We start from the raw sequence: 25,056 nt of genomic DNA, 5'->3' as shown, positions 1-25,056 counted from the left end.
TCTGCAGTCATAGGAGAAAGGAAAGAATCTTAAGCCAGGCAAGCAAGCACACGCCCCTTTCTTCCATGTCCTTTTCCATGTAGGGGCGAAAGGCCAAAAGAAACCAGAACTGCTTGCAGTGCACCGATCCTACAGATCACTGCTAGAATGAAAGGAATACATACATACACACATACATACACAGTTACCTACTCGCATAAAAACTGGGTTCAGCCCATACATCTAGTCTAATCCTTCGGCTAGTAGCAGCTACCTCCACGCCCCCTTTCCAAGCAAAAGCTGCTGCAGAAGAAAGTGCAACTTTCTCTCCCCCTCCTTTTGACACGATCTCTCTTTCCTCCCCTAACCTTCAGCAACCTCCACCCTAACATCCCGATGCAATAATAAGGCAAACTCCTCACATTCCAAAAGGGAACACACACCAACCAACCCCCTCCCTCCCTCCCTCCCTCCCCCCCTCTCTCTCTCTCTCTTTCCTTCTTTCAATATGATCTCAGCAGTTCGAACTCTTTCAGGGAGCTGCGAGGACTTTCACTCTCCTTCTCCCCTCTTTCCGAGTTGGAGCATTATGACCCCCCTCCCCGTTCAAGCTTCTTTTCCCCCTCCTGTTTTTGAGGGTTCCAGTTTTCACCCCGCCCCCTCGACCTTTTACCTGACGCCCCGGCCCAGCGGGGGTATACGAGGTGTCTCAATTGGGGGGCCCGCTTCTGCTGAGGCTATAGCCCTGGTCCGGCCCCTCCATGCCGCTCTGGGGTTTGTTTTGTTTATGTCCCTTCCTGACGGGTTCCCGGAAATCGCGTGACTCGCCCCCATCACATGGGTTTTAAAAAACGGGGGAGGGGAAGGGAAAAGCAAAGCCAGGAGAAGGCAGAAAGTGAGGAAACAAATGCCACCAATCAAAGAGTGCGGAGCCGAGGACCAATCAGCGACCGCAGATTCTGGTTTCCCTTCTCACGTGACCGCTCGAAGTGAGAAGGGCTGGGGTGGATGGAAGGAAGAGAACGTTCTGTTCTCAGCTGACAGGGACGGCGGCGGGAATTCAAGAAAGGTGGGGGGAAAGAGCTCGAGACAGCGAGCATGATGACAGCTGCTAGTTTCAAGTCACAGGGCGAGAATTATAAATGCCGCTCGGAGGAGAGCAAGAAAAAGAAAAGGAATTGAACAGTTTTCTCTGTATTCGACCGAGATCCTGGAGATTTCTAAACTGCAGCCGGTCATACCTTTTCCATGTCACTTCATTCATTTATATTTAACTAGACAGACCCATATATTTCTATAGGATTTGCCACAGCAGGGATGGGGAACCTGTGACACTCCAGATATTGTTGGACTAAAACTCCCATCGTCCCTCCCCAATGGCCATAGTGGCTAGGACTGATAGAATCCAACATCATATGCAGGCCACACCAAGGAGTAACCATGCATAGGAACTAGCTATATGGCTTTTTTAAGGTACACAAACGCAGAACAAGAATTAGCATTCCTATTGCTTTTCTTTGCAAGTGCTTCTAGTCTCATAATATTACTCAGACAGGTCTGAAGTGCTTTGCTTCTATGAAAATTCCCACCAGGTTTAGGATCTGGTATTTCTCATTAGCTTCTCTATAGCATGTACAAAAATCAACCAACCCTCTTGTAAACTATAAGCAAGATCCACCATCGTGCCAGTGGATACAAAAGGACTTCCCCTTCCTCTCCTCCCCCTTCCTTTGCAGGTCCCTCAAGGCTCCAAAACATACTCGTGGGGGTTGTTGGGACATGAAGTCCCATTGGCACATGTGGAAGGCTGTTGTACAAGGATGTCATCCACAGCGATAAAGCTTTAACAACTCCTATTTTCCAGAACAGACAGTGGCTGTTACGGCTGCAGTGATTTGAGCTCACTAACAAAACAGACCTCTTCCCTTGGTAATCTCATGTAGGATTAAACCGTCCATGTAGGTTTTCTAGAACATTATAAAGTTCTCTTCAAAAATACCAATCTAAGTACTGGTTTGCATATGTATCACCTGTCAACTTATTTGTTTATTTATTATTTGATTTATATCCCACCCTTCCTCCCGGCAGGAGCCCAGGGTGACAAACAAAAGCACTAAAAACTTTAAAACATCATAAAAACAAACTTTAAAACACATTAAAACAAAAACATCGTTAAAACGTTTCTTTAAAAAGCTTTCAAAACATCTGCTAAATTTAAAAGATTTTAAAAAAGGTTTAAGAACATATTAAAAAGCAATTCCAACACAGATGCAGACTGGGACTTGTGTGTACAAATAATCCTTCACAAATCCAAACACCCCTTGCTAGAATTTTTCTGTTTTTATTAGCTCTCCAATGAGTCTCTTCACACATTCAGCTGCAAGCCATGAACATGAAAACAAGCTATGAACATGCATGTGTGAACTAATCATAGGTTTCTGTTCACAAGTATATTCAGAGAGCACAGCAGTCTTCATGTAATATTTCCAGATGAAGGCACTTGCATTATCACTTTAGAAGTCTTTCCATGGGATCACTATATATCAACCAATAGCCCTTTGCAATCATATTCATTCATAATCCATGTTTCTAAGAAAAAACAGGTGAGGAAATTCAAGGTCATTCCACTTGCATTATTTCACAAACATTTGGAAATTCTATTTTGAACTTAATATATAGTATAGATCTTACTGTGACTTGAGCTTGCATCCAGAAAAGAAAAGTATTTTGAGCAAAGGGACCAAACTGAAGTAATCTCTATTACTTTTGTTAATTAAAATTGAGATGCCCAACAATAGTATTCACTTATTTTGTAACCTCGAGCATAGACACTGTGGTTTAACACACAGTTTTACGATTTTTACTGCAGTTTCACACAAACTACAAAATTATTAAAATTCCGATAGTATTTCTTGCAGTACACATACTTTGTGAAGGGTTGAGCAAAACATCAGTGAAGTGATGCCCAGTTATTGCCAGTTATCAGTTGCTTCCAAATTCCAGTTGCTGGAAACTGCAGGAGGGGAAAGTGCCCTTTGCACTCACAGTCATGTTCTCCTTGCAGGTTTCCCAAGGGCAACTGGTCACTTGTGAGAGTAGGATGCTGGACTACATGGGCTACTGGCCTGATCCAGCAGGCTCTTATGTTCTTAAGTGGTCAGTGAACTCCACAAAGAGGTGTTCAAATAACTCCATTAAGTCCACGGCATTCCAAATGTCACAAATGAAGTATTGGAATGTGAGTATTTCGTATACTTATGCAAGATTAATATGTTTTAAAGAAAGCCAGAATAAAACATTAAGCAGAAAAGAATTTTATTCCAGGCACGAGGAACACAATCATCTTCATTTAAATTATCAGACAGCATTCAGATTATGCTTGTAAACTGAATCGGTAGACAGTAATATAAAAATTGGTAAGGCAAATAATGCTCAGAATGAGACAGGCAATTCTTAATTCCATCTAGCCTCTGTGTCAATGTAGAGAAAAGAGATGAATATTGTTTATAATACTTGAAATTCAAGCACAAAAATTGTACTGAAGTAGAGGTATAGATATTCATGAGGCACTTTCAGAGTAGTAGAAAACACATGAAACATTTTAGGCAAACGTGTATTGTAGTAGAACAAACAGTAAGGAATTAGGTAGACTTGGCTGGATTCAAAGTACATTAGAAGGCATCTTTGGATCAGCACAGCTTTACATAGAGAAAATCTTTTCATGCCCTGCAAAGCAAAAAAGCAGTTTAGTCTCTTTCTGAGGCATTCATATCAACTATTTAGCTATTAGTTAGTTTCTTGGGGGAGGGGTTAATATACAAGGTACCGCAGCTGTTCCAAACATGCTGTCCTCACTAAAACCTGGTCAAATTGTGCTAAATGATGAATAAGTCAATGCAAACAGTCAGCTAGAGTCCACTAGTATTAGCAATATTATAAAAAATATGGGCAGAAACCAACAGAGCAATCCAAGTCATGGGAGCCTCCAGGCCAGCTGAATGCCAGCTCAATCCGGAGCTGTGCATGGGGACTGGGAGATAAAAGCCGGCTCCAACAAATACTCGTACCGGAGAGTAAGCACTCCCCCCATTGACTGCCATTGTAATTATTTACCTATGCCAATATTTTTGCCAACATAAATTTTGGCTGGATTGGGGCCTGTGGGAGCACTCCAGAGGCGAGTTGGATATAGCGGGAGTCTGCTCCCCTCGGCTCCACCTCCACCACACTCTGGAACACCCAGTTTTCAGGCCTCAGCCAGCTGGGCTTTCCTGGTGGGCCCCTGGCTGAGCCGGCAGCATCCAGGCGGTACTGTGAATCAGCGAGGATGAGGGGCTTCTGCTGACAGAGTTAGGAGCTGGCTGGCTCAGCCATGGGTCTGCCACATCTAACTCACCCAGCCCAGTGCAAATACAAGTTGGATTGTGCCCCAAATACCTAGTGTCTGAATACCACTTTTAACCAACAAGGCTAAGATCCTACCCCAACCCCATCCCACATTAATTCCAGTTTCCTAATTGTTGACATGCCAGCCCTTTCATTTTCAAGTCAAGACTTACATAGCAGGAAGCAGTGCACTGTAACAAACAAATATAAACAAGTTTGCTGCTATGTTGCATAAGGCCTTTATTTGTAAGAGACAAGACTACTGCCGATTTGTACGGGCTCCTAAAAAAATGGGAGAAAGACTCCCTTTGCTCACTGGAGCCCATTGCTATTCCAACTCATTACAACCCTGATCTGAAAACACTGCCTCTGCTATTCAGCTTTTTCATACAATGAAAATTATAGTTATTAAGGTGAATCAGAGCTGCAAGATAAAGAGGCAGGTAGAACCTTCCTGAATTATTGAGTTTTGTCATCACAGAAACTACATTCCTAGAGTTGGTTCTTTGCTGTAACTGTTTGCATGGCAAACTTCTCAGTTTCAAGCCCAGCACAATGAAAGAGACCAAAAACTTCTTTAGAAAACCAACATCACAGCCTTGTCAGGTAGTCAACATTCCCACAGCAATATCCAACCACTGAACTAGACTACAGAGATTGTGTACATCTTACACAACACGTTTCTTGCATAAGTGGCTGCAGTGTGTACAGCTATTTTGTTCAATATTAAAAAGGTAGACTGAACAAACACAGTCGCAGAAATATGGCAATAGGCAGGAGAAAAAGGGAGCCAGTGTCATTTGTCTGCTTGCCTAGGAACAATTGCTACTAACCCCCATGCAAGCAGGCAAACTGCATTTCTGGAGAAAAGGTCCTTTTCCCAGTTTTCTTTGGTAAGCCCCGCGCCCACTAATCAAAAATTTTTTATGTCAATTTGAAGTTTAAACTTCAGCAAAGACAGTTCTCATCAACAGTCATCTAAACAATAAAACATGTTTAAGAGGTTTTCGTAAACTGCAATAAAAATATACACACTCTTTTAAGTGAAAGAGAAATAGATTAGAAGTAGGAACCAAAGAGGAACTTCATATTAAAACATGGAAATCAAACCCCTTAAACAGATGGTCTTGTGGAACCTTAAAGCAGGTGCTGGTAGTTTATGTAAACTGTGGAATTGGTACTTGAACATTTATGTTACATGGTCAGTGCATTGCAATAACTGAGATTGGGGTCAGAGAGCCCTGTTGCTTCTAACTGTCACACAAGAAGCAATGTTTATGGCAAGAGAACAAGGTTTTTGTTACAATTTCTGCAACAAAGCCAGCTGGTTTCCTCTTGAGAGATAACTATCCTAAACTCAATAAAATGCCATTGCTTAGAGGTTAACTGTGCGTGTTCTGTGATCCGTAAAATAATCATAGCAGTCATGACAAGGTTATGATGATAAAATGGGAGGTGGAGGAGGAGGAGAACCAAGTCCACCTCCTTGAGCTCCTTGGAAAGATGGGGTATAAATGTAATCAATAATTTTTTAGAAAATCAACAATATTTACCCAATTAACACACTGCAGTGGAGAAGGACATCATTAAGGCCAATGTTCCTTTAGATATAGAATCACATCACTTTTTAACAGTGGTCCAAATAGAGGGTTCAGTTGAGCCAGGATTGCAATCAGCCAGCTGCAAAACAAGAGCAAACCATTAATAGAGTGACTAGCGTAACAGGATATCCAGAGAGAGGTACAGCACTAATAGTTAAATATGTTTAGGTGCCAAAAATGTTACCAAAATTAAACTTTCAAAGGAAGAGACAGCCAGATAGGTTTGAGCAAATGCTCATAAATCCACAGCATATTTGAACTAGAAATTGTTCTATTCCATTTCAAGTAATTCTCATATTTCAACTTGGCAGCCTCTTTTCCATTTTTGTTTTTCTAAAGAATGCTCTGACACATGTATTGATTGATTGATTGATTGTATTTGTATACCTTGCTATCCCCCAGGAAGTTCAAGATACATCAGTATCATCTTTATCAGCCTTTCCCAACCTGGTGCCCTCCATATGTTTTGCAGCTCCCATCAGCAACAGCCTGTATGACCAAATGGTGAGGGACAATGGGAGATGCAGTCAAAAACAAATGAAGGGGACCAGATGGGGGAAAGGCTAATCTATACACTAATAATGATTTCAAGTCTTCTAGTACTCACTCTTGTGTAACCAGAACTACACCACTGATGCATAAGAAGGAGCGTATCAAGCAGATTCAGTGTAAGGGAGCTGGTGGAAGGGGAACTGGTAGAGGAGGAACCATCGGAAAGCTCCACAGTTCTTCTCCTGCTCGAGAGCCGTCACTCCAGCTGAGTGCCATCTCTGTTGGGAACCACGCGCACAAGCCAGCCGGGAAGTGCCAGCTCCCACAACAGACCTCCCGGAGAGTAAGTGCCCCTCATAGGCTACAACAGGGCATATTTAAAATTATGCTACTCGGTGGAGTTTGCAGGGGACCTCGGACCCAGGGGTCTGAACGTGAGGAGGATCTCATGTAATTCCCCCTTTGTGGCTCTTCCCCTGCCACACCCCCAGAACAGCCCATTTTGGGGGCTTCTGCTGACCCTCCATCCACAGGCTGGCCATCCCTGGCAGACCTCTAGTGGTGCCAGCTCATCTGTGGCAGAAGGCTGCTGCCAGTGGAGGCCAGTGCAGCCCAGGCTCTGCAGCATCTAACTCACACCAGCCCAATGGAAAGGTGAGTTGGACTGCGCCCTAAGAGTTTTTTTTTTTTTTTAACCAAAACCCTAAGTGAGGGACTCTTAGTGCCCACAGAATGCTGACTGGGGGGGGGGGGAGGACTGAAAAGCAAGTGGGAGGGGAAATGTGATGTAATGGCTAGAAAAGGAAGACACAAGAAAATATTTTAAAAGGATAGAACCATCTCTTTGTCTGAATAAGTAGTTTCCTTCTTAACACCGAGAAGCTATTTTTAAATGTCCCCATTTAGAAAAAACTAAGTGGGGAGCATTCCCCCAACAGCCTAGTGAGAACAAAGCATGTTCAATGGACACAGAATGACAGGAAGCAACCAGAAAACCAAATGTGAGGGGTAATGGAATGCAGTATCGTGAAGGAGGGCATTGCTATTTGCAACAGTGAACCTGAACATTCCACACAACAACTATTTTGTTGCAGGTCTGACTTGTTCCTTTCTATATTAAAGGCCCCATTTAAAGGGCAGCATAAAAATACAGACACTAATGATTTTCCTTGTCTTAGTTGTAGTTTCACTAGATTGGTGTGTCCTGCTTTGAGGCCTACACGTTTAATGACACCCACACTGCTCGTTGACATACATAAATCAAGTGTAAGAGAAAACTGCTAGGAGAAAGTTAACCATTTTCAGTCACACATCAATCTCTTATACTGAAAAAGTGTAAGTCTCCTGTCCACATATTTTTATGTCAGCCTAATGCAGAAGGATTTTTAAGAGTGTGTGAAGGCACTAGTAATGGCTGTATAACAAAAAAAATATGTACTCCTCAAAGAAGTGGCCACATTTACTAAGGAGGACATAATCCACTGATAGTACACAATACATTTTGTAGCATGGAAAATGCAACACATTTATTTCTGAGTCGCTACAAATACAAAAAGGGCTTAAGAATCCCTTTAATTTTTACAGAATTACAGTGTAGCTAAATGCTCAGCGTACGAAACATTTTGTGAACACCCTGGCACATCTAACTGCTAATTCTAGAATGCTTTAGAAGGAGGAGAAAGAGCAAAGCAGCTTTGTAATGAGAGCTGCTACAGATGCAGAGTGCTTAGGCAGTCATGGAAAATTCCACACAAACCTGGATGCTTGGACCAGAGAATGAAACACAGGTTAGCTGGGACAGACAAAAAAAGCTATTGCAGACAGAAAAGCGATACAGTATTAATCTCTTTAGATTTCATTGGTCAAATTTCAGCATTGCTCTTAATTTTACAGATTAGTTGAACAGTCATAGCAAAATGAGTGGAAACTGTCAACACTAAAGACTCCTGGTGAAAACTAGCATTTTCATTAGGATGACACCCTCCTTGACATAATACAGTTTCCCTTGAATTTACTCTACAGACTCTCACCCAGATCACATAGTTAGTCTCTTAGGACATATATATTATACATTGTCTCTATATATACAAGGTGTATCTTTGCTTGTTTGCTCTGCTAGTGCCATTATCTGGTGCAAATGCACTCCATTTAGAGCTCTCTATAGGTCAGCACTTTTCAGACCACATTCCAGAGAACCCATTGGGTTCCTCAGAAGCAATCAGCAAAGGACAGAAGCTTTTCTGAGAAAAGCTTCTAGTCTGCTAACAATCTTAATCCACAATGTGCAGTCACAGAGAGTTATAAATGCATTCTACAGTGTGGTGTAGTGGTTAAGGTGTTGGACTACGACCTGGGAGACCAGGGTTGGAATCCCCACATAGCCATGAAGCTCACTGGGTGACCTTGGGCCAGTCACTGCCTCTCAGCCTCATGAAAACCCTATTCATAGGGTCGCCATAAGTCGGAATCGACTTGAAGGCAGTACATTTACATTTTTTATGGTACATGGTCAGTTTACAAGCCGCAATGGCAAAGCTCAACAGGCATGGTCACTTAGTTTCCTGCTCCAACAGAATGCAGAACATGTTCTCAGCAATGCACTGGAAGCGCTTCTATGACAACCACACCAATGTGAAAAGGATTCCTTGAAAGTAGACAACTGGAAAAATGCACACACATTCCCATAGGTTTGTCAGGGTAGTAGTTGTTGATAGGTTTACATAAATGGCTCTTTATTTATTTAATAAATATATTTTTCTTATTACTAAATCTATTACCTGCCCTTCCATTTTAAAACACACAATTAAAAACAGTTAAAAAATCCTACACAACATTAGAAAATAGAGTGAGCCCTAAAAATACACATCTCAGGTGTCAAAGGCCAGGGTAAAGAGGTGCATCTTCAGCATTCACCAAAAGTTGTACAATGAAGTTGCCAGACGCACCTCAGTGGGGAGGGAATTCCACATCTTAGGGGCCATCACAGAGAATGCCCTCTCATGGCCTACCATCCTGCAAGCTTTTTGTGGTGCCTGATATGTGGTCTTTTCAAATCAGAATCACATGTATTTTGATCAGTTGTTACAAAGTGCCCCAAAATTTTGAAAAGCAGAAATTCACTTGTGAATAGTAATAAGGTACCATAACAGAAAGGAAAAAACCTAAGATCATAAGAGGCCAGTCTTACTACTACTGTATTGTAAGATCATCATTATATGCAGCCTGCTCGGTTACCCAGAAGCAGACTATCCTGTTCCCAGATTAACTATGGAGCTCTCACAAACCTTAGCCACTGCTTCTATTCAAAGTGGAGGTTAAGACACCCCATTATGCACGTTACTACATACTGAAGTCCTAGTTTAGTCACTCATGCCTACACCAAAAAGAGTGGTTTTGTGCAGCAAAAGAGTGGTTTTGTGCAGGCCATGGTAGTCTTGACTCCTGCACATTTCAGGTAAGATCACCACAATGTTTTCCAGTTGCATTCTCACCATTACCCCAGTACAGGGCTGTTAACATACGGCTCTCCATGTGTTTTTGGACTCCATCGCCTATGTGCCCCAGTCAGCATGGAAAATGGTCAGGGATGATGGGAGTAAGTCCAACAACATCTGGAGGGCTACAGGTTCCCCATTCCAGTTCTAATATAGGAAAAGCACCAATCGCTATCACTCCTGAGATGACCCAGAATCAGTTTTCTGAATAAGCATCAGAAGAGAACAAATGTTAGGAGAGAAAGTTTGCTTAAGTATGTATGACATACTCCTCACATCAGCAAGCCCCCAGAACTTTCACCATTCTTCCTAGACTTTGGGCCACTGTGATGAAAGCAAACAAGTTATTAGTGCAGTATGAATACAGAATTCATCTGCCCAGAGCTGCACTGCCAAGTACAAAGTAAATGCCATGCCAGTTACAAAAGTGATCTTTCCAGAAAATTATTAAATACAGAAATTACAAGACAGCTTTAATGATTAGCACCCATGTTTGGACTTTGCTACTTCTATAAAGGGCTGGGGCCCCAAGATCCGAAGAACAAGAGGACAAGCACAAAGCTGTGTATTTTGCCAAGACTGCCACTGAAAGTTTCTCCTACCAGTACATACAAAGGATATGTAGTGAAACAACTTTCACAACAGAAGCAAGAAAATCATATTCAGAATACAACATACAGTACTATCATCTCAGTGCTGCCCAAAGCACTGCCCAAAGCACTGCCATTCACAACTACCCACTGATTTTGGACATCACACTTCCCACCTGCAGCAAAATAGTAAGATTATTTAGATTGGGGAAAAGCAAAGGATTCATTATGAAATACAGTAGCCACACTGAATTATTTAGGGGAGAAGGTCAGGTAATTTGTCATAATTGCATTCTAAATCTATCTTGAAAAGAAGACTAGCATTTTGTATTAACCTTTAACATACCTGGACAGAAACTGAGCTGAAACATTCAAATGAAGAGGTGAAGCAGAAAATGCACTGCTTTTGATTGAAAAGCAGCTGTGCAGAGGAAGAACCATGGAGCTTCCATTGTTAAGTTGGCCTTGCCTATCTGGCTCTGTACTCTGCATCATGCTGCTGTCACTTTCATGAATTCCGACTGTTCATAAGGGGAGAGGAGACCCAAGTCAGAAGGATGCCTAGATATCCACAGCTCAGTGGTAGAGCATCTGCCTTGCATGCAGAAGGCCCCAGGTTCAATCCTCGGCATTTCCAGGAAGGACTACAAGAGAATCCTGTCTGAAATCCTGGCAAACCGCTGAGCTAGATGGACCAATGGTCTGACTCGGTGTAAGACAGCTTCCTACGTTCCTTCCTATCAACAGAGACTTTACCTTTGAATCTTCCCTTTCTCTTACTCAGTTGAGATGACACCTTCACTACATCATTATGTATTATAATATTGAGATATATACAAGATAATCAAAATGCTTGATCAGGGTTAATGAGTGTCCTCATCTTACATTACTGATCAAATTAAAACATTTACTGACTGACACACTACTTAGGCAAACAGTTCAGTATTGTTTTTAAATCAAGTATTGGGTTACGTTTGGCCTATCACACAAAACCACATGCAGAGATAAATTTGTTGTACTGCCATTCACTATTAGCCTGGAGTGCCTATTGAAGATTATTATAGTAGCATGTAATCTTGTTCAAGTACGGAGGAGGAGGATGTTGCTGCTTACGACATTCTTGCAAGAGTACCCAACAAGTCACCTCTCATGAAGCAGCAGAGCTTACTCACAAGTGAGGTCCTGTGAAACTGCAACTAGACCCACAGCCACCCACCAAGGAAGCCCAGTTGTAATCCTGCCACACACTGCAAGATGCTATTTTGTCAGTCGATGCTGTGAATGTGGACACTCTGCTCCCTTTTACATGAAAGCCCATGATGCATTTATATCAAGTAGCCGAAGTACAAGTGGACTGCCACGGACAGCCTTGCCTCCACTGCAGCCAGCTCCAGTATGTTTTCATACTAACAACCGTGGGAAACTATCATGCAGCTATGTGTGAGTTCTAAGCAGTTCCTGCCACATACACCCTTAGCGGTTTTTATTTAGGTGGGATCAGATCTATGAAGAAATCTATGAAGCAGGAGGAAAGGGGTGGGGGAGGCATTTCACTCAACATGATCTCAGGATTCCTTCCCCTTTATCTCCATTCCATCTCTGTTTCCTCACACTCCTTGTGTATCTTTTGCCTCAGTCCTATAAACAATTAAAACAAAACTGGTCCTACAGAGCCATAGGTACTATACTGTAGCTTTGTAAACCTGGGTTTTTTGATTAAAGATGATACTATTTGCACAGAGGGAATATTACACAAAGCCCTGTGCACCATGAGACCTACTTTCTACTTCCCATACTGCCAGGTCAGCACTCAGCTACTGACCCTAAGAGCACAGGAGGCTTTCATGTGGGTGTGCCCATCATCCACCAAAACCCAAGATTGTGAAAGCCTTTTCCATTGCCATACATGTTCCTGCTCTCAAAGGCAGGAGTTCTGAAATGTTCTTTTATTTTTTAACACTGTATTAGCAAACCTTCTGACAGGAAATCAAGCAAATTTTACAAAGGCATGAATGGGTTAGTGTCCCCAATGCAGTAGTAGCTTATAGCTAGAAGTTCAAATTGCTGCATTTGTACCCAGACCCAGCTCCAGATTTTTTAATATTTTTGGTGGGAGTCCTAGGCAGGCTGACCTGCTGTCACTTGGATCCCCTGGTGGTGGAGGTGCTGTAGCTGCCAACTTACCTTCCCCTCGATTCACCAGGCAAGCCTTCTTGAGACTACAAAGGGAAGGGGCAACCACCAGTCTCCCCCTCGTAAGAAAGACTGTTTATGCCATGGAAGTAGTGCTGGCACTGTAATAGGCCAGGAGGTGGGCTGCTCCTTGGTTTCCAACCTATTACAATGTCATGGCTGCTTTCACAGCTGCCAGATCATAAGCAAACAAGAACAAGGATAACTTGTCAACTGCAGAATCACTGCTCCTGGAGTCCAGTGCAGAGGGGCACAGGGGGTAGGGGAGGCAAAGCAACAGTCCTGGTGGGCCTTGCTGTGGTGCTTGAGCCCCAGCAAATGCCTCATTATATTGGGTGTTGACACCAGGCCTATGTGTGTAGCCCCTAAGATTGTTTTCCTTACTAATTTTTTTTCTGGTTGAGAATAACCCCTTCTTATTAATTTCCAAGACAACATGCCATCATTACGATAAGTGCTTTCTAGAACACTATGGCTGAATGTCTATGTAGTACTTTCAATATCAAGTCATAGGGCTCATCCAGACGACTGTAAAATGTGTGGCATGATCACTTTGTGTTTTCATTATTTGTCGGTCATCCATATGACGCCGTGTGCTTTTGCGCATTTTTGCATGGTTAAATTCGCTCCTGCAATACTGCAAATCATGCAATTTGCTTTTTTAAACCGGGAATCATCCGCTGTACCTTCAGGCACTCGGATGCAATACCACAGACTTTACAGCTGTGGGCATTTGATGGGCAGTTCCCCATATCCCTTCCCTCATTCTCAGCCAACCACGTATTACCACTGTTGTGCATGTGCGCAAATGTCCGGGGAAAGCCCAGGAAAAAGGAACCTATCAGAGCAATGGTGTGGTGTTTGGGGGGGGGGTGCAACTTCTACTGCGCAGATGCAAAAAAGCACATTTGCGCAGAAGCAGCAACAACAGTTAATTTTTAGCCAGCCTGCAAACTGGGCAGCCACTCAGGGTGAGATCTGCAATTGTGGTTTTTTGTATACTTTTTCAAGGGAGAAAATATTTATCTTTGCCTAACCTCCACCTCCCACCCCTCACCCCCCCCATCAAATGCCCTTCTTGAACGTATTGGTCTTTGCTTCCAGGCATCCAGAGTCGAGGGAGAGGGGGGGAGAAGAGAGAGGCTTTCCTCTTGGATTACAGACACTCACGCACCCTTAGCCAATTTTGCTTTCCTGCCTGCAAGGCTACTCTCTTTGAGTCTTGTCAATTTCCACCACAGCCTGCAGGTTCTCCCAGCCCAGCTGAGCTGAAAAGCATACAGTTGCTTTTCCGAAATATTGCAAATACAAACAAAAAAACCACAGGAATTATTGGCATATAAGTGGTTTGCTAGAGCATCTCAGCCACCTACAACCATAGAGACTGGTGGTCTACCTTCCTAGACATGACACATCGTTACTTGCTGTTCTGGAGAAATAAGTGGAATTGCAATCATGTGTATCTCCAGAAACGTTAAAGGTAGAAAAGCATACAGTCGGTTTTGCGAAATATCGCAAATACAAACAAACAAAAACACAGGAATTATAGGCATATAAGTGGTTTGCATGTTTCTTTTATCAGAGGGAACACCGCAAAGCCTGTGCTGGTCGCTTCAGCACAGATTGACACAGCAGCACGTGGGGCTGTTTGCCCGCATCCCCTGCCTGAGCCAAGAGCGGCCACCCGTGTGTGTGTGTGAGGGGGCTGTTTGCTTCCCTCAAGGGCAGCATTCCTGCCGCCAAGCCGCATAACTGTCCAGGGCTGAAACCTGCAGTGAATGAGCCCAAGGGTTACGGGGGGATTCGCCCAGCGATTACAAGCACTGATCCCTTGCACTGCCCACAATCCTCCTGGATGGTCAGGGGCACCTGGAGACACACACACCCCGGCCGGGGCTGCTCCAGAGTGGTGAGCAACAAGCGTTCAAGCTCATGCACCTTGTTGTGCTTTGTTGCAAAGGGGGAGAGGAGCATACGTCATATTTCTGCGGACCAATTGGCTGATAGGAGGAGTGTTATGGGCGGAGCTGGGAAAAAGCGAGAAGAAATACGGGTCCTCTCGCTGCGTGTGTGGGCTCAAAAAAAGCGGGTTTTTTAATTGGGAAAGAGCGAACAAACAGGCAAAGTGAGGACTGTCAGATGACGAACCGGATATGGAAAATGTGGATTATCCCACTCCATTTGGATGAGCCCATATACTTGACAGGATGTTTAACAGCAGCAAGAAATTGAAGATAAAACAACTTTCTACTCTGTCTACCTGCTTAGCTAAAAAAAGAAAACACCATGCCTGTAACTGACTAACCTTACAGGAATTTAAATTGTCAGAACCCTTTATTGCCTACATGCATACATATTTGTGCTGTGCATATAAGCAAAGGGAAAACAAAGCAGCATTCTGGTCTGGTGTATTTTTCAAAGTCATTCAGGTCACAGCTTCACATTTATGAGTCTTTGGGTTTGCTGAACCATAAACAAGCAGGATGTACTTGCACAAGCTAGCTTGCCCTAGTACTAAATCAACCACAAACAGGCCCCAGCCCCAGGGTAGTCTAGGCTAAATCGAGGCAGTTCTTGTTGGAAGCATGCTGACTATAAGGTGCTCAGACTAGACTTATATAGGCAAAAGTGCAGGCCTGGCACAACACAGTGGGCTTCCAATTGAATAGTTTACTATTAATAAAGTTAGTTCACTTCCAAGTGGACAAGCTGCCTTATTGAACTGTAAGTCTGTCAGCTGGCAAATCTGGGCTGAAAGTTTTGTTAAGGTTAACTACTTTTATTAATTACACAACTATGCACAATATTCTTAAAGACCATTCTAAAGACGAAATACAGGAAGCATAAATGGTTTATACACATTTCCCAGAAAAGGAGGAAAATCTGGCAATTCAGAAATGATCAGTTAATACAACCACTTAGAAATGCACAGGAAGCATTTAGCATTACAGAAATTACAAGGGTGACTGGCAGCAATTTCTGCATCTCAAAAGATTCTCACATACAATCAATTATATTATAGAAATCTTAACGTAATGTAATCAATGCTAACTAGGAACAAAAGACATTTAAATTGCAAATCTAGATGTAAATTGTTCCCAGTAATTTAGATTATTCTGGTTTAGAACTAAAAATTGATTTACGCTAAAAACATATCTAAAGAACTACATAAAGATCCTACATGGCATAGTCACATTTACTCACCAGCCACTGTTTGCTTATCCACTCCACCCCCAATCGGTGTCCTAAAATAAAAAGCCCATGTAGTTTGATGATGTCACACATTTGGCTATGTCTGGACTGAATGGCAAAACATGGATACTTACAAGAGGTAGCAGCAGACAGCACACGTCACCAACATTGTGTTGATCACACTGTAAAAAGAAAAAGAAAAACAGATGGCTGGTAAAATGGAAGCAATGTTTACAGATCAGCACTGGACATAAAAAACCTACAATACCTGAACAGTTTCTCAATTTTATCAGATGCAGATTGAGGATGATTCAGTGTAAATCTATTTTACTATTAAAAATACTTGAATATTCTGAAGTGTTTCATAAATGCTAAGTATAGTTTCATCTCAGGAATGCTTGGGTTGTATTCAACAAAGTGCTAGCATGAATATGTTATAACATGAACATGTTATAGCATAAGGATTTCTCCTTGCACAACAGAATGTTCTCCCCCTCTCACCCCCATGCACACCCTAAATCTGATCTCTGTTTTCCCCCAAACCCTCCAGAGCAGATCTGGGGACAGTGCAAGGTGCTCAAGGGGAGAGAGCCTATTGCCAGATAGGTCAGTATTATCCCTATATTGACAATGAGAGGATGAGAGACAGGGATTGTCTAGTGTCATCTAATAAGTTCAAAGTAATGGAAACATCTAAACAATTGATTTCTAGGTTCACAACTCATGTTTCTTGGCCATTACAATACTTGCAATAAATTAAACTCACCCCAAAACTGTCATTTTAGACAACATGCATTAGGAAATGTATTGAAAATAAAACTGCAAATATCATAATGCCATTATATAAATCTATGGTGCAGCTGCATTTGGAATACTGTATACAAAAAAGATACTGTAGAGCTAGAAAAGGTTCAAAAAAGGGCAGCCAAAATGGCTAAGGAGATGGAGCAACTCTCCTATGAGGAAAAGTTGCAGTATTTGGGGCTTTTTAATTTAGAGAAAAGGCAAGTAAAAGGTGACATGATAGAAGTGTATTAAAAATATGCATGGCATGGAGAAAGTGGACAGAAAAGTTTTTCTCCCTTCCTTATAACACTAGACCTTGCGGACATTCAATGAAGCTGAATGTTGGAAGATTCAGGACAGACAAAAGTACTTCACACAGCACATGGAATTTGCTCCCGTAAAAAGCAGTGACAGCCACCAACCTGGATGGCTGTAAAAGAGGATTAGACAAATTCATGGAGGGTAAGGCTATCAGTCGCTAGGAGCCATGATGGCTATGCTCTGCCTCCGTATACAGAGGTGTTATACTTCCAAAAACCAGTTGCTGGAAACCACAGGAGGGGAGAGTGCTTTTTGCACACAGGTCCTGCTTGTGGGGTTCCCATGGGCAAATGGCTGGCCACTGTGAGAATAGGATGCTGGATTAGGTAGGCCATTGGCCTAATCCAGCAGGCTCTTCTTATGTTAAGAAGGGCTCAGCTTCCCAGGGCTCTAATTATTTCACTACAATTGAGGAATTCAGTATGACGAGAGTACTTAGCACCCAAAAAAACTCAGCTTTCACTTTTTCCTCTCTTCTATTTTTAAGCAGCACTTTATAAACCCATACTGCTGCAAAGAGAGGCTTGAAACATACATGGATGATGCTTGAGTAAATTTCAGGCACTAAAGCAAGGTCTCAAGCAGATTTTCCTTGCACTTGTGCCCTATATAGTTTCTTGATCTTTCCTGGATAACAGAACATGTTATCCAAAATGAGAAAATAATTAAATTTATATAATGTACAGAAGTCACAGAATCTAGGTTCCCTCACTTCTTTAGCAGGCAGTATTCAGAGGTTACCACACAACAGCTCTAGCACTACTGGTAAACAAACAAAAAAGTATTAAAATTTACTAACTGCCTAACTGTAGTCCTTGAAAGATTATGCTATGATACATTTGTTAGTCATTAAAGTGCCACATGACTCTTTGTTGTTTTTGCATAGCAATTGTTTCTTGCAAAGCTTAACAAACAAGATTTTATTCAGAATAGAAGGCAGCAAAATATAGCCAGAAATTTTATTTATTTATTTATTATTTTATTTATTGGATTTCTAGACTGACTGACTAGCAAAAGCTCTCTGGGAGGTGAACAACAAAAAATACAAATACATCTCATAAAAATTACATGATAATACTACAAAACATATAAATACAAAGATCAAAATTTCATAATAATTTCCTGTATAAAATTTAAGTTAAAAATGCCATAGAGAAGAGGTAGGTCTTAAGCTGGCGCCGAAAAGACAACAGCGTCGGCGCCATACGCACCTCATCGGGGAGACTGTTCCAGAGTTCGGGGGCCACCACTGAGAAGGCCCTAGATCTTGTCACCACCCTCCGAGCCTCTCTATGAGTCGGGACTCGGAGGAGGGCCTTCGATGTAGAGCGCAGTGTACGGGCAGGTCCGTATCGGGAGAGGCGTTCCGACAGGTATTGTGGTCCCGCGCCGTATAGGGCTTTATAGGTCAAAACCAACACTTTGAATCTGGCCTGGAAGCATATTGGCAACCAATGCAAGCAAGCCAGAACAGGTGTTATGTGTTCCGACCGCTTGGTCCTCGTTATTAATCTGGCCGCCGCATTTTGGACCAGCTGTAGCTTCCGAACGGTCTTCAAAGGCAGCCCAACGTAGAGCGCATTGCAGTAGTCTAATCGCGAGGTTACCAGAGCATGTACCACTGATGTAAGATCCTCTCTGCTCAGGTAGGGACGTAGCTGGGCTACCAACCGAAGTTGGTAGAACGCATTCCATGCCACCGAGGCCACTTGAGCCTCAAGTGATAGGGAAGAAACTATTATCCAGTCTATGAAAGGCATCTCCCTGGCACATGAGGCCTATGCAGACATCACTTAATGACCCAGTATTTTTTCCAAACAGAAGACTTTGGAGAATACAACCTACACAGGCCATAAATTGCCTATCCAGATTAGGAAGAATGTAATCTTTTTTGCAAAACAAAAAACAAGGGATATACGAGGTCCAATAAACTTACACTGAATCCGAACAAGATGGGTTGGCAGACAAACATCTCTAAACAGGGTGGCACTTCCCCTGAAGGAGAAAGTGTGTAGTCTGGGGTTACTCCTAGATTCATCTGTCACTAGAGCCTCAACTAGTCTCAGTTGGTTCATCAGCTACAGCTGTTCCTGGACAGAGATAGCCTGACCCATATTAACTTCCCAAGTGGATTACTGTCAACCACTCTGCATGGGGCTGCCTTGAAGGCAACTCAGCTTTTGTGTGGGACTGCCTTGAAGACAATCACAGCTAATAAAGAATGTGGCTGCTAGGCTCTTTAGTGGAGCTTACACAACCCAGTCGCACGGGCTGCCAAGACATTTCTCATACAAACTCAAGTGTTTGCAATGACCTATGAAATTCTAAATTACTTGGGACCTAGATCCTTGACTGAGTGCCCCTCTTAATATCAGCCCACCTGGACAATAAGATCTTCCAGACAGGCCCTTCTTGAGCCCCACCTTTGGAAAGCATACATTGTGTGGTGACACAGGAGAGGGCCTCCTCTGTAGTGGCACCCTCTCCTCTGAGGTCATACGGTGCCAACTTTAAATGAATTTGGGTGCCCTGTTAAGACCTGACTATTTTCTCAGGTATTGATGAATGGTTATCTCCGCCATATAATAAGGGAATCAGCCACTCTGTCTTTTAAGATTACTGTTGTTAAATTTATTGCTTAATCTGCTTTTGTGCTACTTTTATTTACTGAATGTTTTATATGTATTTAAATTCATTCTTGTATCCCATCTTGAAATCAGTATGATATAGGGCAGGTTATAAATTTTAGTTAATAAATAAACTCAGTCCTAAAGCACCATTTGCCAAAATAGTTGCATCCAAGTCTGCTGTCCACACCTCCCTTGAAGGGCTTTGACCCAGCAAGGATTTAGAATACCCTACATGTTGGTACCAATGCTAAAAAGCAATGCAGCACACAGAGAGGAGTGGGTGTTTATCTTCAGATCTGCTGATAACACCAATGAGTGAATAAAGCTGATTTCCGTTGGATATCATTAGATGGATGTTTGGAACCACTGTCTAGACATCATGTCTAGGTAACTAACATTAATGTATATTAAAAGGAAATACCTTTTATGTAATTGGTGTATCTTAATATCATACAGAAAATCCTCAAGGACTAACCACCAAAATGCAGTTAAGGAATTCAGCTGCTTAGCTAATGGATTAGAACCTTTGTGTCCAACACAATCACCACTCACTACATGCGAATTGACCTGCAAACTGCTGCCTTACTTCTACCACTTATTTTTTAAATAATTTTTAAAATAAAATTATTTTACATATGTACCAGTTTTAAAAAGTGTCCACCCTCTGCCCCTAATGGCCATAGATTCATCCATGAGTCGTATTCACTTTTCTGATTTTGGAAAGTACAGAATTGTTTTTGAATTCATGCAAGATCCATTTAACTTTATCATCTACGATTCTCAACTATCTCAAGAATTTGTGAGGCTTCTTTCTTTGGAAAGGCACCTTTTCGAGATGTGATTTTACTTCAAAGCACTCAACATTTGGAAGATTATTCAACTGTTACAATATGGACTTATATTTTAAATCAAAATGAGTTCGTGGTTCTAAACACTGTTATTCCAAAACTGTTTTCAAGTTTTGGTTCAATGTGGCTCTGTGAATCAACTTTTTCTGTGGTTAAAATTGTGAAATCAAGATGTAGGTCATGTATACTGGATGAAAATTTGGAGAGATGTAGTCTAACAGCTTTTATGCCTGGTTTCCCTGCACTTAACAAAAAGATATATTTTATTTACTTATTATTTTATTTATATCCTGCCCTTCCTCCCAGTAGGAGCCCAGGAGGGCAAACAAAAGCACTAAAACACTTTAAAACATCATATTTCTCATTAATTCTATCAATTAATAATTCAAAACATTGTTGGGTATTTTTCTACCCTCAAAAACACAAATTAAATTTTCTTTTTTTAATATGGCAAAAATGTTAACACATTCATCACCAATTTTGGCAAGTATGAAAAAAGTTGGACATGGATGGATTAGAATTACAAACCAAACTAAGTCACCCATCTCACAATCCTCTGGAGGAAAAAGTTACACACTGAACAGGCAGAAAAGAGAAGTTATCACAAGACTGTGACATGGCCATGAAATGACTGTGGCATTTGGCCTCTTATCCCATGAGCATCTTAAACAATATTCTTTTTCAAGAGATACACAATATAGTGCATTTAACCCAACGGCTGGCCATCTTAAACATGTAAGTAACTATGGCTGCAATCCAATATATGTTTATTCAAAAGCAAGCTTCATTGGGTTCAACTGACTTACTCCCTGGTAAGGAGGTATTGGATCGCAGCCTAACACGGGATGTGTATTAAAACAAACCAGATCTCTAATGAGCACGATTTACTCAAGCTCTAGGAAATTCCAGGGGAAGCCCAGGCATTTCACAGGTTTCTTTCTTCCGACTAGCACTCACAAACTGCCAGTACTAAGCGTTGTACAGTACCTAGAAAGGCAAGAAAGGCCGGCGTCGCTACGGGGGAGGGGGGGAGGAAAGGAGGTAGTTGGAGGAGGAAGGGCCACAACTGGGCTGCGTGACAGCAGTACCTCACTCTGCCGTATCCTCCAAGAATGTTGAGCATGAGGTCATTTAAAAATGCGAATTCCAGAGAGCCCTGGAGCCGTGTTTTTGTTTTTTTTAAAACCATCCGACAAACGGAAGCTGTTTCCACAAAGGTGCTGCAAGGCCGTTATAACCTTCCAGGGCGGGCAGGCAGGGAGTCAGGCCACCTCCTCGCCGGTGTATTTGATCGCGCTTAGAAGAGGCCCCTCATCGTCCTTTCCTATGGGAACGTCGCTCGACACAAAGCCTTCGCCATCCCATCTCCCAGCCGCTCCTTCGACAGTCACTTACCCCCGGTTAGGCCCCTTAGGCACAAGCCACGGTAGGACGCCGCCGACCACCCCCCAGAAAACGCTCATGACGATGATGGGCACAGCAAGGCCGCCGTACGCCATAGCTGCCTCTTCTTTTCCGACTCTGGCTACTCCGGCTCCAGCCACAGCTATGGCCGATTCCTATGCCACTTCACGAGCCTCGCCCCCTCTCTGGAGCCCCATCCAATCAGGAGTCCCGTGGCAAGAGAAGGGCGAGCACGCTACGGGCTCTTTTCCCACCTCATTGGATAGCGTGTAAATGCGTAGCTGTGTTGGAAGTAAACGAGATTACGCATGCGCCCTCTTTACTTTCTGCTGTGCCCGTGGAAGTTCACTCCCTCTTTGTATATGTATGGAGACGCTGTCTCTTTTTTTTTCATATTGCACCTTTCGCTGGGTGTCCTTATCTCCCATACTCAAAAAAATGCACAACTTTCAAGCAGCGACTGCTCGTTCCTCCCTTCCTCAGAGTTGCTTCTTGGATTATGAAGCAAGGCTGGAAACTGTTGCATGCTAACAAAACACGTTGGTGTGTTGCCTTGTAAGGACACCATCTTAATAGCTAACCTTCCAGCTTGTTTTCTCCCACTCCGTCTTTGCGGCTCACCACACTTCCTTCACTTACATTTCTAGTTGTCCTTTCATATCAAAGACTAGCCATGCCACCGGCACACAGTCCTGTGGGAATCTCCCTTTCTGCCCACACGATAGGAGCTGTACAGGTCTCTTTAGCCAGTTATTTAGTCTTTTTAGATGTACACTTAGTACATCTTAAGCCTATGCAACAACAACAAAAACGCGTGAATGCAGCAAACATGTATCACAAGGTACTCATTAGGGGCCTGTGTTTGGTTACAATTCCAGTGGCAGCACCAGAAAACAAAAAAATTGAGGGAGGCAAGGGGGAAAGTACATTTGGGTAGTGCTACTTTTGTCTATTTGTTAGATTTCTGAAAGAGAAATAACACCATACTGTATTTCACTTTCTAGAGGGGTAGTTAGGCTACTGCAACAAAAGTGACAGACACCGGAAACTGCCTTACAGGGAATCAGACCGCTGGTCCATCTTGTTCAGTACACCAGGACTTCCCAAGCTGATTTGCAAACTTGATGCAAGTAGTCTGTGATTGAAGATAAGATCCATTGCGTTAAGTATTCATATTGATTTTTAATTGTATTTTATTGCTTTTTATTTCTTATATTGTATTTCATATTACAATTTGAGTTTTATGGAATTCAAATTGTAATACAACAAAATACAATCTTTAAAAGCAACAGCAATTAAACATACAGCATCTAGCACAGCACATTACAATTGCTACTAAAGGCAGAAAAATCAAGTGGTCCACCAAGACCCTCAACCATTTTCAAGTGGTCCAGGGGCAAAAAAAGTTTGGGAACCACTGGTCTGCACTGAATGCAGCCAGTAGCTCTCCGTGGCTTCAGACAAGTCTCTCCCAGTCTCATCTGAAGGTGCTGGGGATTGAACCTGGGGACCTTCTGCTCTACTATTGAGCTACAACTCTTCCCAGGCTTGTGGCATCCAAGACTTATCATAAAAACTTGTGCTGTAACATGTTAGTCTTTAACAGCACAAGCCTAACTACACTTACTCAAAAATAAATCATATTGAATTCATTGGGTCTCAGTCCCATGTAAGCGGAGTTAGGATCACAGGCTGTTATCAAAGGCTTGGTAATATACTTCAGTTTACATTACCATCCTGAACAGATCTGCTCTGAAGTCCACATGATTTTAATGTAGTTAATTTTCAACTAAGCATCTTGAGAGTTTCAGCCTTATTATCCAGTTTGATTTCATGATTTATATGAGAAGTGCCTTTCCTTCAATTAACCACAAATATGCAGGACATAGCCCTCACTGACAGCAATGCTTGTACACACCCCCAGCACCCCCCCTCACACCACCCTTCAAAATAGGTATTTTACTATTTTACTGTAACAACATACATTACAGGGTAGCTGTATTATAACACAAAGTACTTGAACATTCTTCTAAAGCACTCTTCAGTGAAGCTCTGTAATCCCCCAACTTGTGATAGTTATGTTTAGAACTCTTTTGTCTGTTCTTTAACCCCCCGAATTTTAGCTTTTTCTTGTAGGAAAGGTGTCAATCATATTGGACCCCCCTTTTCTCATTCTATAATGTATTTAGATGGTGCAGCTAGTTTGATACAGTAATCCGAAAGCAGCTTTGATACTGGCAGTTTTATTTTCAGTGCCTTTTCTAATAGTCCTTAACAAGTGGTAGAATCCAATTGGTGCCCTTGCACTCATGGAAGGGCTTTGAATCTGGCACATGCCACTGCTAATAAAAAGGTGATTTCTGCCGATTTCCCCCTCTCATCTGTAGCCTCGTGTCCCCTGAAAATCAGCATCAGAGTTGGTAGAAAGTTGGGAGAACTGGCAAAAATCACCTCTTGTTAGCAGAGGGTATATGCAGGATCAAAAGCCCGAGGTTACCTTCCGTGAGTGCAAGGGCAACAACTGGATTACACACATGGAATTCCTCCCCCCGTCCTTATTACTGTATTAAACTATTCAACATGTGTGCTACTGCATACTGTTTTCCTCAAGCTGTTCACCATGAGCTGATTATTTCTTCTCTAGCCAGTTCACATCATCACCATGTAAGTTGTTTTTTGTTGCAATCTGTGTCAGTTTATGCTTGCTTATACAGGCGGGACCCGCTTATATGGCAGGTTCCATTCCGGACCCCCACTGTAAAGCAGAAATTGCCGTAAAGCGGAACCCCATTGTGTATAATGGGACGCATCACGCGAAAATGCCGCAAAAGCGGCTTTAAAATGGGGAATGAAAGCCGCCGCATTAGCGGAACGCCAGTAAGCGGGGCCCTACTGTACTAAACATCACCTGTCATTTTGTTGCCTTATTACCCAGGCTGGAACATTCCTTTTGGAATTCTAAGTAATCTGCTTAGCTTCTCACTATCCTGAAAAAATGGTATTCTATGCAGACTTGACTGCCTTACAGCTCACCCCAATTCCAGATCATGTATGTACATTTCAAATGAAAACTATCCATTTATTCCATCCCTTTGTGTTATGTTATGTTAAGATAAAATACAAAAATTAGACTTTGCAGG

General features: G+C 42.4%; 2 protein-coding genes across 7 annotated transcripts in view; both read right to left on the bottom strand.

Moving 5' to 3' along the window:
* Positions 1-824, bottom strand: part of CREBRF (CREB3 regulatory factor) — a 42,048-nt gene extending 41,224 nt beyond the window's left edge. The window contains exon 1 of one of the 4 annotated variants that reach the window (XM_061616914.1): positions 653-824. In XM_061616914.1, coding sequence (XP_061472898.1) covers positions 653-813 — 161 coding nt within the window. In that variant the 5' untranslated portion in view covers positions 814-824. The remainder of the gene's footprint in view (positions 1-652) is intronic. The other 3 variants (XM_061616910.1, XM_061616911.1, XM_061616912.1) reach the window with 3 other exon arrangements.
* A 2,453-nt stretch (positions 825-3,277) lies between these two features.
* Positions 3,278-22,181, bottom strand: ATP6V0E1 (ATPase H+ transporting V0 subunit e1). Of its 3 annotated transcripts, none has more exons than XM_061616909.1 (4): positions 21,908-22,134; positions 16,062-16,109; positions 5,919-6,045; positions 3,278-3,705 (listed from the first exon to the last, which is right to left on the bottom strand). In XM_061616909.1, the coding sequence occupies exons 1-3, from the start codon at positions 22,009-22,011 to the stop codon at positions 5,952-5,954; spliced, it is 246 nt and encodes an 81-aa protein (XP_061472893.1). In that variant the 5' UTR covers positions 22,012-22,134; the 3' UTR covers positions 3,278-3,705; positions 5,919-5,951. The 3 variants fall into 3 exon arrangements, with proteins under 3 accessions (XP_061472893.1, XP_061472892.1, XP_061472890.1); XM_061616908.1 differs by lacking the exons at positions 3,278-3,705; positions 5,919-6,045; positions 21,908-22,134 and adding exons at positions 9,648-11,063; positions 15,940-15,980; positions 21,601-21,900; XM_061616906.1 differs by lacking the exons at positions 3,278-3,705; positions 5,919-6,045 and adding exons at positions 10,858-11,063; positions 15,940-15,980 and having other exon boundaries at positions 21,908-22,181.
* Between the last annotated feature and the right edge of the window lie 2,875 nt (positions 22,182-25,056).

This window comes from Rhineura floridana, chromosome 3, assembly GCF_030035675.1.
Source record: "Rhineura floridana isolate rRhiFlo1 chromosome 3, rRhiFlo1.hap2, whole genome shotgun sequence".
NCBI lineage: Eukaryota > Metazoa > Chordata > Lepidosauria > Squamata > Rhineuridae > Rhineura > Rhineura floridana.
The sequence above is the reverse complement of the archived record's forward strand: the minus strand, read 5'-3'. Positions and strand labels throughout refer to the sequence as shown.

Excerpts from the sequence above, each read along its gene's own strand:
- ATP6V0E1 (XM_061616906.1), bottom strand. The coding sequence starts at position 22,011 with ATGGCGTACGGCGGCCTTGCTGTGCCCATCATCGTCATGAGCGTTTTC. Across the intron at positions 16,110-21,907 it reads CCTAAGGGGCCTAACCGGGG|TGTGATCAACACAATGTTGG; the intron begins GTAAGTGACTGT and ends TTCTTTTTACAG. Across the intron at positions 15,981-16,061 it reads GCTGTCTGCTGCTACCTCTT|GACACCGATTGGGGGTGGAG; the intron begins GTAAGTATCCAT and ends TTTTTATTTTAG.